This window comes from Cyanistes caeruleus, chromosome 5 (genome assembly GCF_971803275.1).
Source record: "Cyanistes caeruleus chromosome 5, bCyaCae1.hap1.1, whole genome shotgun sequence".
NCBI lineage: Eukaryota > Metazoa > Chordata > Aves > Passeriformes > Paridae > Cyanistes > Cyanistes caeruleus.
In genome coordinates, this window is record NC_141705.1 from 516,132 (window position 1) to 528,206 (window position 12,075).

Below are 12,075 nucleotides of genomic sequence, written 5' to 3' on the forward strand. Positions count from 1 at the left end.
GACACAGGAGGAGCACATTGCCTGCTCCCAGACAGGCAGTTTGGTAAAACACCCACTCTTGGTAAAGCTTCCCCGTGGCTGTGGTGAACAGGCTGGCTGTGGTGGCAGCTGTGCCACTGGTGATGGACAGGCAGCCACACTCACCTTTGAGCTGCTGAGCTCTCGAGGAGTTAAAGGTGTCAGGCTGTTCTGCTCAGCTGTGAACAGGATTAGATGCAGAGCAGAACAGGCTCTGGATCCTGAGGTTGCCCTCAGGGCAGGTGGCTAAAGGCTGCGGCTGGAATCAACACATAAGTTGAGTTACCAACCTTTTTCCTGCAGAGCTTGATCCTGTAACTGATGTGGAAGCACCTTCTCAAGCCTCACAACGCCCAGGCAGCTCTTTGGTGAGGTGTCTGCATGGAACAGATCACCCACCTGCTATGGACAGTGAATGTGCCTAGGATGGGTCATTGCAAGGGGTCTTTGTACCACATCTCTAAGTCCCAGCCCTTCATAGTACGGACTCAAACAGCCAAAAGACAAAAATCACAAGTGTTTTTTCCCAGAACATGCAATAGTTTAGCACAGGAATCAGAGGCAACTCCTTGGAAGAACAATTGCCAGACCTGAAGGAGCACAAAGGAGTTCCCAGTCTGCAGAGTGAGACCCCACAGCTCTCCCTCCCTCCCTCCCTGCCCCGGGAGGGGTGGGAGCATTTCCCACCCACCTACCTGCAGTGATGGATGCCAGCCGCACGTAATCAAAGCCCCTGATGAACGGCTCGTACGGGGAGCTCTCCAGGACATTCATGCCTGGGGGAAAGAGGGAAATCGGTGAGAAGGCAGATGAGGCTCCCGAGGGATGGCTGAGATGCACAAGGTTGGACATTTGCAGTGAAAGATTGTTTGGTCTAAAGGGACTGAGCTCTAAAGACCACAAGTGAATGGATACTCAGAGTCATGGGAACAGGTGTGTGGACACATCCTTGGAGAAGGGAATAGAATGTAACTGGCTTTTAAAAGATAGATCTCGGTTTTGGAGTGGGGCAGCCTGTCAGGGACTGTTGAGCTGTAACTCTGTGTAGCTCAAGCTCTGGGTGTACTGCAGGGATTGCCAGACAGGACACCAGGCTGTAGCACAGCCTCCTGCTCATGGGCAGAGCTCAAACCACCAGCCCCCTACACACACAGGCTTTCCAACACTTCCTTCATTATTGCTGTTTCTTCTGTGTCCCTCCCTGAGTCAAAGGTCCTCACCTGTTTTTAGGACACAGACAGGGCTGTTCACAGGGCTGTGTGTGATAACACAATCCCTATTTACTGTCACCTCTCCCTTTCCCCTTGCCAACAGCCTTTCCTTACTTGGCACAAAGCTAATGACCCGCAGCTCCTGCAGAAACTTCCTCTCCTTGTTTTTAAGTCTCTGGGAGCCTGATTTTATTCAACTGGTGCTTCCCTTTCATCTGTGCAATGGTCTGTAATGCCCCATCATCCTGATGGATACCATGGAATATCATTGAAGCAAACAGCTCAGTATCTGTTGGTTTTTTATTAGACATTTGGATGGATGTGGGCAGCAGCAGGAGATGCCCTGGCTGGGATAAAAGGACCAGCCAGGCTCGTGCTCCGGGCATGTGCTGAGCTCCAGCAGGAAGGAATGGCTCCGTGTCCACAGCCCTGTGCAATCACCACTGCTGCATTACAAGGCAGCTTTACACCTTCATTGAAATATCTTGCATCGTTACTGACTGGAGAGGGGCCCATTTGTATTTTCCAGCATAGAAGTTTTATGTCCTGATGATAAAGCACCTTATCAGAGAGTTGTTATCGGGTTGTCATCATGTTATTGTGTCTCTAAACGGGAAGGTGGCTAAACATGGGCAAGCTCAACAGAAGCTGAGTAAATAGTGTGTTTTGTAAATTCCCTGAGCACAATTGTTTTTGCAAGAGGGCTTCTAGGAAGCTTTTTGCAGCCTCCTGGGTATGTGTGACTGAGAAACAAAGCTCTACATGGACCGTGTGGATTTGCTTCCTTTCCCAGTCAATTAAACATGTGTAAGGACTCTGAAACATGGGACTGCTACGAAGTATATCTCCCTGGGGAAATTAAGGCAAGGAAATCAAAAGTTTGGTGTGTGAATCTGCCTTGCAAATGAAGTCAGTTGTTTGAAAAAGAGTGGGGCTCAGGACATGACAGCAGAGGAGCAGAGCTGCTGTCAGCCTCCAAGGCCAGCCCTCTCCCAGTCATTTGCAAGGTGGAAGTCCCAGGCCAGTGGGCAGAGTCCGTCCAGCACCAAACTGCTATTCTGCATCTGGAGACTCCGAGCGAGCCCCAGCCTGCTCTCAGCACTCCTTGTCAGCCTCCCTCTTCTCTCCCTTCTAGTGGGAGGTGTCCCTCCCTGCCCATGGCAGGGGATTAGAATTAGATGTTCTTTCAGGTGCCTTCCAACATAAACCATCCTGCGTCCCAGAGCTGGAAACCCTCATGACAACTCTGCCTTACCCAGCCATGTCACAGGTGACCTGTTTCCAAAGCCTGAGCCATGAGGGTCAGCTTGGAAGGAGCTGTGACATTTGAGATGAATGGAGGAGCTGGATTGCTTCCCCAGGCTTCCCTTCAGTGGAAACAAATCTGCCACATAATTATGGGAAAGACCAGAAACTGGAGGGTGCTGAGGTCAGTTTGTAGCACCATGCTCTGCACCCTGCAAGCTGTGGCACCTGAAAGCTTCCCAGGAACTTGATCAACCAGTTTCCATCCTGGCAAGCCCGTGCCCTGTAGGGTCCATCCTCTTTGTTTTGCTTGGCCTTTTGGCCTGTGGTCTCACCCCTGCACTTTTCCTTTCAGGTTTCTGCTAGCAGTGTTTCACAGCCCATGGCTGGAAGGCTCTGTTTAATTCCCCATTTTAATTTTCATGGTGCATAAAATACTCACCAGCCTGACAAGGAAGAGTTATGGTCACTGAGGTGCAATTTTATGGTGACTCTTAAAAAACTCTCAAAATGCAAACTTATTGAATACTGGCTCTGGGAACTCTTTAAGTTCCAACTTGATGTCATCAGCCCCAAATCTTCACTGACCCAAAAACACTGGTGCACTTGAGCCATTCTGAGAGAGTGATTTTTTAAGTTCATGCTGTTTTTCCTCAACATAGCCTGTGCTTTATATTGTGTTTCTATAAAATCTACCGTGTTCATGGTCTTAGTTAACATACTTAGATACAAAATATGCATTTCTCCAACAAAAGATCTCAGTGTCTATTGGGAATGTCATAAAAAAGAGGTTGGGTTAAAAAAAAAGGCAAGGAGGCATCTCAGGTTTTCAGTACTGCTTTCCCCAAAATGTCAATACCACGGGGATCAATAGGATCATCAAATCTCTTGAGATGGAGGAGGCCCACAGGGACCCTCAAGTCCAACTCCTGGACACAGGACACCTCAACAATCCCACCCTGTGCCTGAGAGCGTTATTCAAACTCTCCTGGAGCTCTGGCAGCCTTCGGACTGTGCCCATTCCCCGGGGAGCCTGGGCAGTGCCTGAGACCCTCTGGGGGAAGATTCCCAAGATATTCCCTGATATCCAACCTAACCCCATTCAACAGAGCTTCATGCTGTTCCCTCGGGTCCTATCAGTATGTCCTGGGACAGAACAGGACAACACAGGGGTATTTTGCAGCAGCTTTGGAGCTGAGGGGCTCTGTGGAATGGCCCATGAGCCATTTCAGGAAGATCATCAGAAAGGAGCGTCCTGCTCTACTGACCTTCCATCAGCGTGTGGTGGATGCTCCAGTAGACGCTCAAGCAGTGTTTCTCCTTCTTCATGCCCCGCTTGCACTTGCAGCCGTAGAGCTGGCTGGAGAGCAGGGCCGTCACGGTGTTGCGGCACTGGCTCTTGGCACCGGGGCCCAGCTTGTTGGCGCCGTTGCCGGCGATGCACTGCCGCAGCGTGCGGAACTTGGCGCTGCACACCGGGTCGTTGGTGCAGGACTCGCCCGCCTGCAGGCAGTCCCTGCTCGAGCCCGCCGCCTCCGCCATGCCTTCTGCAAGGGAACCGAGAGCCTGTCAGCTCATGGAGCAACCCCCGCCAGAAACGGGCTGGGTCTCCCGCTGTCTCCTTCTAGGCTGCCCAGAGAAGTTGTGGATGCCCCGTTCCTGGAAGTGTTCAGGGCCAGGTTGGATGGAGCTCTGAGCAACCTGGGACAGTGAAAGGTGTCCCTGCCCATGGCAGAGGGGTGGAACCACATGACCTCTGAGGTCCCTTCCAGCCTAAATCATTCCATGGTTCCATGACAGGATCAGCCTGGTAGCAGCATTATAGGTTACAGAACCTTGACCAGTCCCTGGTCTTCTTGGAGAACAAAAATATTTTCAAACCCTTTCTTTCCCAGCTCTCTATCTCATTTCTGCCCTTCAAAGGTGACAGTAGCCCCATGTTAATGAGACCCTGGCCTCTGCTCCTTGAATATGATTTAACTGTGCCTACACCTTCCTGGAGCTATAAACGTCTCTGTGTGGGTGTTTTGACATGTAGTCAGCCCACATATATCCCAGGAATTGGGACATTCCCAATTCACTGTCACCATCTCCCCAGGACTCCCACTGTTCCTGTTCTGGCTTTTTCCAAGCTTTTGTAAATTGTTTTCAGAGTTCCTCTACCAACAGAAGACGCTGTTCCCCATTTGGAGAGGAGAGCCCAAAGCCTGGAAGATGGTGTTGCTACACGTACACCAATAAATGAATCCATCAGGGCTCAGTGGTGCTGCACCTCAGTGCCAGGAGCAGACCAATCCTGTGTTACTCGTTGCTCTTCCTCATTCCAGCAGTCTGGACACATCCAGCTGGGTTTTTGGGGATGTGCTCACCCCAAGGCTCGTGGCTGCAGTGCTGCTCCTGGCAAAGGGCAGGGCCAGCAGCTCCGCCGTGCTCAGCAGGACGTGGTTGTGCAGCACCCAGGTAGTGACAGGTGACAGCTGTCATGGTCTGCAGCATTTGACATAGATCAGACATGACTTCACCAGGGCTTGGGAGGGTGAGGAAGAGGCAAACCTGGTTTATGGAAGGGGAGAATCAGTTCCAGTGCCCGTACAGTAATTTTGGATCCTGCTGTACTATAAAAACAGAAACTGCTGTCATGACCTTGAAGGAGAACTTCTCAAATACTTCCCAAAGGAACTCTCTGTCTCTAACATAACTTGTCTTCCCTTTGGATAGGAACCAGAAGGGAAGGGATAGAAAATAACATCTGCTTTTTGACTCCCTCCGGTGTCTGCTTCTGGTGAGACCCAGCTTGGACAATATTAGAAAATCCTGATTCCTGTGAAAAATGTGAGCCCCTGATCTCCATCTCTGAGGGCTTCATGGAATCTCTGCTTTCTCCAAGACTCTAAGGATCTCTTCATAAAGTCCCATTTTCTGCCTTCCAACTTCTACCTCTCCTTTCTCAATTTCTGCACCTCCCAGTTCAGCACTCCAGCCCAGTACATCCATTTCTGTTCCCTCAGCAGTCACAGTGTGTTTGCTAAAAGGAGCTGTCTCTGTTGCTCTTGATTAGAGTAGAAAGTAGCAGCTGGAGTTCAGATACTTCAATTATGTTTATTACAAACTTTGGGTGAACCCACCAGGAGGTTTCCTCCTGAAACATCCCAGTGGAATCTCAAATGAAAAACCTTTCATCTAACTGCAGACTATTTCGAAGTGCCTCATGGCCAACGTCAAGCTTTCAGGTATTTCAAATCTCACACCATCTCAAATCTGAGTTCTCCTGCCCCTGATTTATTCATAGACCTGGTTTATTTAGCACTCGAGGCTGGTTTGGATCTGCCAAACGTGGAGAGAGAAATTATTTCCAACATGTGGGAAACTCTGCCTGGGGCTGTCATATACTGAAGAACTTCGAACACAGGGAACCAGTTGCCTTGAAATATCATTTGGGCAATTTGCAATTTCACTGAGATCCATAAAATGAGCTGGAGAACATATCTGAGCAGAATCCATAGGAATAAAGGAAAAAATACTTGGCTTCTTTTACTGTGGTTTTCTCCAAAGGATCTCCTGTGAATGAGGATAAAGCCCAGCAGGTTGTATTCTAGAAGAGATGACTTTGTCAGTGTCCTGTCAGCTGCTAGAAAAGTAGGTTAAAATAGAAATTATGACCTTCCTTCCCTTTCTCCGCTACATGAATTGCAGAAGATACTCCCCAGGATGGTTATAAACACAACCAGCCTGTAAAAGCTGTAAAACACTTCGGGAGCTCACTTTAAATAAATCAATCAGATTGACCATTTGAGAAATTTTCCTGTAAAATTTTAAATAAATATATCCTCAAACCGAGCCTTGCTTCATAGAACAAAGGCCAGGGGTGAATATTTACAGCCCAAACCCACAGCATAAAACACCCCCATTCAGACTTTATGACAGAGGTGCTTGAAGCCACTTGGAGTGTCACGAATGACCTGTTCTGTAATTGTGTCACTTAAAAACCAAATCATTCAGGAGCTTTTATTGTTAGCGCCGTCTTTGCAACTGAGACAACATAACACCACGTTTTTCTCCTCACACTGCCCCTGAGAGAGTAATTTTATGCAACATTAAGACAGCACCTCTTAGGGAAAAAAATAAATCTCCATGACTTATAAAATTGATAGTGCTTCCTAACAGGCAGGGACAAGAGCAATATTAGGTCTTCTCTCCCAAAGATGGAGTGGCCTTTCTGGTTTTGCCTTCAAAAATAGCTCCTGGCAGGGTCTCTGTCAGGATTCTCCTCCTCCTTGACTGACCAGGGAATTGGGATACGCACCGAGCTGTGCGTGGCTTGGGCTTTCTGTGTCTCTGCTTTTCTAATTGCAGCACTTCCAGCTCCCTCTGCTCCCTTTAAAAGGCCATTTGTCTGGAGTTTTATTCCTCACTCCCTGCTAATTTCACGCTGTTTACGGTGGGCAGATGGAGTAATGAGTTTATTTTCGCATCCTGTTTGTAGCTGTGCTCCACATCTGTTTCTGCTCACTCTTATCTCAGTGCCATTCACCCAGTTACTCCTCAAGTGTGGGAGTAGAGAAAAATCTGTCTCTTGCCATTTGAACAGACCCTCAGTCCCTCTCACACAGGTGTCTCAAAGGGCATTGTGCTGGCCCAGCAGATCTGACTCTCCTCCAAGGGGATAATTTCCCTTCTCAAGGAGGTGCAGCTGTGCCTGGGGTACAGAAGTGTGAAGGTGATTCCTTGTGGGCTGGAAATAGTGAATAAAACGCCTGGAGAGCACCAATGTGCAGTCCTGTCACTCTCCCTTTCTTACTCACCTTGGGCTTTAGACGTTTTAGCAGGAACCACACCAGTTCCACCGGGAGCTTTGGGATTAAACTGGATTATCAACATGTATGAACTGGGCTCCAGTTTATATATGAATTCAGCATGAATCTTTTTACACTCCTCATTTGAGGGGCTGGTGGAATTTGCTGAGAACATCTCAGGAATGTAAGGTCTGAGGGTGTTGAAGCAATATTGGAAAGTTCAGCCCAATAACGTGCTGTGTACATTAAAAATGTGCTGCCTGACTCTTTGTCCCTCCAGTTCTGACCTTTCACCCCTTCCTTCCACGTTATGAGCAATCTTTGGTCTGCACTGGATCTGTGCCTCCATGCAGGACTTTACAGATACAGAGGAGATAGGAATAAACACAGCAGCATCCACTGAGTATTTCCTCCTCCTCCTCCAGTCGCTGATCCATGTAGGAGATAAGCACACTGTATGGACTCAAACCCAGAGGAAACATTCCTCTGATCTGTCTTGCTGTTTATCATGGATTTATACATGACACCCAGATACCATGACAAGTTGTATCATGTCTCCACTACCCTTAAGGAGAACAGAATTCATCATGAAAACCCTCATAATGACTTGGGGTGAAGTCTCCCTAGATATCATTATTCCCCTACACTAACACATCCTTTTTGACAAGGCTTCAGCCTTTGTTTTCTAAAGATGCCTCTGGAATGCCCCATCCTGCTGGACTGACTCAGCCAGACTAACCACCAAGTCAGCTATAAACAATATTCTTATGAAAGGAGGATGGAAATCACGCTCACTGCATGACCAGCTTGTAAATAGTTGTGCATCTATTTTAAACAAGTTTAATCCATCAGACCAGGAAGAAGGCTTAAAACTTTTGTGGATCCATGAAGTCCCAAAGTGGGTACAAGTTCTTCTGAAATGCTGGGAATCTGAAACTCAGATCACACAACAAAGTGCAAGTTTTGGCAGAGAAAATGATCCATGGATTCCTTCTGGAATCTGGGAACACCATGATATTGGTGTGCTGGGAAGCTTCAGTCCCTGACTTCTGCTGGAACAGAGGCTCTTCTCCCAAAGCCAGGCAGTCATAGCAGACAGGGTGATTAGGGTTTGTGATCACCAGGATCTCAACACTGGTGCCTATAAAATAATCATCCCATCCTGTGGGATAACTGGTGGTCTCTGGGTACAAAGTCCTCGTATGTCAAAATGAGACAACATCTGGCAGAGAGCAGCAAGGACAACTGAGGTCTCAAGGGCCAAAGGTGACCCTTGAGTACTTGCAGTGGATATAAGACATTGGGTGCCACCTAAATTTGACTTTAAAATGTCCTGGCTGAAGGGAAAGACAAAGATTCTCTGCTGAGGCTGAGCAAAACAAGCTTAGAACCAGAACAGCTCCTTTTTTTGGTCTAAATTTGCCTGGGTCTGCTCAATCACAGCACCTTGTGATCTTCTTTCCCACTTTCTTTCCACTCTGACCTGTCATGTTCCTCATCCGGAGATCTCATGTGCTGGGCAGGGCTCACACATGTCCCTGTTCACCTGAGAGATGATGGAGAACAAGAGGTTTGTTCCCTTGTCTTTCTGTGGCTTCAAGTCTAATATTTGACCTGCACAGAGACCCATAGGACAGGAACCACAGGACCATTTCGGCTGGAGAAGCCCTTCCAGCTCTCCAAGCTCCAGCATTCCCCCTGCACTGCCAAGGCCACCACTGCCCCCCAGTCCCAAGTGCCACATCCACAGGGCTTTGAAATCCCTCCAGGGATGGACACTCCACCAACCTCCTGAGCAGCCTGTTCCAGTGCCTGACCATAATCCAGTGCCTGACCAAAATGCTGCAGAAAGCATTCTCTCCAGGAAGGTGACTCAATAAGAATATTGAGGATTCTCGATATTCAAATGGTCTTTGCTTTTCCAGTCAGGCTGTATCCCAAGGAGACACTGTGAGCACCCTGTCACAAAGAGGAGTCCCTGATGTGTTCAGTCAGGCCGTGGCTGCACAGGGACTGCATGCACAGATGGGACAGCCAGCACCCCTCTGGGCAAACAATTACAATTGCAATGTTGGTGACTTTCTTTGTGCCAGCTCCTTGGTCATCAGCTGGACTTGTCACACACAAAGGAAATCAAGATTCCATGCCCTAGCCATAATTCTGAGGTAAGGAACAAGCAGAAGGATGTCAGTGTAAGGCAAAGAGCATTCTGCAGATGCCAGAGGCACAGGAGAAAGGAGGCTTGGCCGTGTGCAGGGCATGCAAAGACAAATGAGGTCTGTGTGTGGGGAAACTGGGAGAACTGAGGAATGATTTAAGCAAGGCAGTATTTGTGCTATCAGCAGCGTGCTGGACACTCACAGCGGTCTCCCCCCACTGGGGCTATGTGTTCCACCTCCTGATCACCACAGGGCTGATTTTCCAGTCTTCAGAGGAAAGAAAGTGCTGTGTGCTGCAGCTCCTGAACATCACAGAATCCCTGGTGCTCCAAATGGCTGCACTGCTCAAGGCAGAGAGCCATAACACAATATCCTACAGCTGCTGAGACAGAACTGAGACCCCCAAAGAGTCAGCACAGTGGTGTTTGGGTTCCTCAACCGTCCACACCCGGAGCAAGATTTATCTTTAAAGGATAATGTTGTGATTGGATACTGGAGCACATTCTGTGACATGTTCTCTTGGTGTCCTTCCTAGACCAACCTCACCATTAAACCCTTTGCATTTTCTCCTTTTACAAGCACAAATTCTTCTCACGTTGCAGTTTATGTTCATCCACCACTAAAGCAGCATTCAGGAGTCATCAGCCACAGAGTCTGAAGTGACTGAGCTCCTCAGACATCACTTGGTTTTGTACATGTATTTTTATTTCTCTATCTGCACATCAAGATCAGCTCAGCTTCCCAGCCCAGATTTGGATAAGCAAGGCAGTCTAATTCTCATCCTTCTGAGCAAAATTTCAGCTAACAACACCAATGCCTTAAAGCCAGTCTGCTTAAGTCCAGCAGAGTGAGATGCAGATCTTTCACAGTGCCTGTAGTGGTTTTATACACATAAAAAATAAAACATCTGAGGATTTTTTTAGCTCCCTTAGCTCCATTTTGCTTCAAATCATTTGACTGAAGAGTTCTGGCATTCACCAACTCTTCAAAATTATCAAAGTCCTATTAATTAACTGTGCACTGATGTAAAAAATGACCACTTGGGAAGCCCATATGTGTCACATAAAGGTTTATTGTTTCCTCCAGGGTAACTTAATATGAGAGTCTGTAATAATGCAGTCCCAGAGTCCCATGGATAATCCCACAGGTCCCCCACATCTGACCCAAGGTAGAAACTCTTGACACATTTCACACACACCTATTTCCTCCATCCCTGTGTTCACTGGTGGCCACTGCCGTGGATTTTCATGACCCCCCAGGTTCTACAGAGCCCCTCAGGGCTGTAGCACTGACACTGCTAATTCCTGCAGCTCTGCACTGTGCTCTCTTACAGAAACCTCTGATCTGGATTGAATGCAGCTCCCAATTGTTAAAAGCTTTCTGCAGTGCCTTCTCTTTGGCCATGGCTTCCAGGAGTTTATTCCCAACGATGTTTGAGATGAGAGAAATCTCATCTCAAATTTTTGAGATGAGCCAGGGCAGTTCTCCACACAGCATTTAGGAAGATGCCTCAAACACTCCCAGGACAGTGCCTGCTCTCAGCTCTTGTTTTCCTGGTTTACACTGCTCAGACTCCATGGATGCAGCTGGAAAATTAAAGCTGAACACCCTTCTGTCTTCTGGCAGGGGAATGAGCCATTTCTTTAGGAACAGTGAAACTGGGGTCAATTTTTTTATTTCTTGAGATCCATTTGCCTATCTGAATTTTTTTCTTAAACATCTCCTGCAGCAAAGGCATCCCTCTGTACATGAAGATGCTTTTTGCAGAGTGTTTGAGAAATCAATTCCACCAAAGGAGTTGTGTCACACTGTCCTGAGTCACCCCCAGAGGGATTTACTGGCCAGATGGTTGATCTTGGGGTGAAATATTCAATAGCAGCTTGGAAGGGGCTCTGAGCAGTGTTATCTAGTGGAAGACATCCCTGCTCATTGCTGGGGGTTGCAGAGATGACCTTTAAAGGCCTCTTCAAAACCCAAACTATTCTCTGATCGTCTGGCACATCTTGCCCAAGCTCAGGTGCTTTCCTCTCTTTGGCTGGCAAAACTCCCTGTCCACGCCAGCACTCCTGTTTCACTTGGAATCCTGCATAACAACGCAGCAAGAACAGTGAGCTCATTTAATTCTGGGAGCCAAACCCTGCAAATCTTTCTTAGCTGTCAAAGCAGCATTTCTGTAATCACATGGCTTTGGCCAGAGTCTGCGTATACATCAGTTCACTTACACTTTCCCCCAAATATCCCACATTTCTGATTATAAATTAGATTTCTTTTGCCATGCCCCATTTTTTGACCCTTTTGCTGCCCTCTCCCCCACCCCCCCAGTCTATGTGGATGGCAATGTCCTTATTTCCTCCAGATAATTCTTGCACTTTTCTGTCAAAAACCTTAGGAGCAAGTTAAAAACCAGAGGGAAATTTTTATAAGGAACATATCCCATCAGGGGCATTGGCAAGGCAGACTTGCAAAGTCCTCTTGGTCAGGGCAATTTGCAAAGACCCATGAGGGGCAGATCACAGGATGAAAAAACCCCACATCTCCAGCTATTGTCTTCAAAATATCTCCTTTGGTACACAAGGAATAAAAATTCTCTGAATATTCCTGCTGAGTTGTTTGGGGTCTAATCTCCATCTGAGGGACATGTCCTTCATT

The 12,075-nt window shown here is 47.7% G+C and overlaps 1 protein-coding gene across 5 annotated transcripts in view; it reads right to left on the bottom strand.

Annotated features, from left to right (window-relative positions):
- The window catches only part of LOC111929140 (GDNF family receptor alpha-4), a 71,301-nt gene that overhangs the window by 14,636 nt on the left and 44,590 nt on the right, over positions 1-12,075 (bottom strand). For all 5 annotated transcript variants that reach the window (XR_015286862.1, XR_015286861.1, XM_086889287.1 and 2 more), the window contains 2 exons: positions 3,743-4,021; positions 714-794 (listed from right to left, as the gene is read on the bottom strand). Coding sequence is in view for 3 of the 5 variants with exons in the window: in XM_086889287.1 (XP_086745413.1) it covers positions 714-794; positions 3,743-4,021 (360 nt within the window). In the remaining 2 variants the exon portion in view is untranslated. The remainder of the gene's footprint in view (positions 1-713; positions 795-3,742; positions 4,022-12,075) is intronic.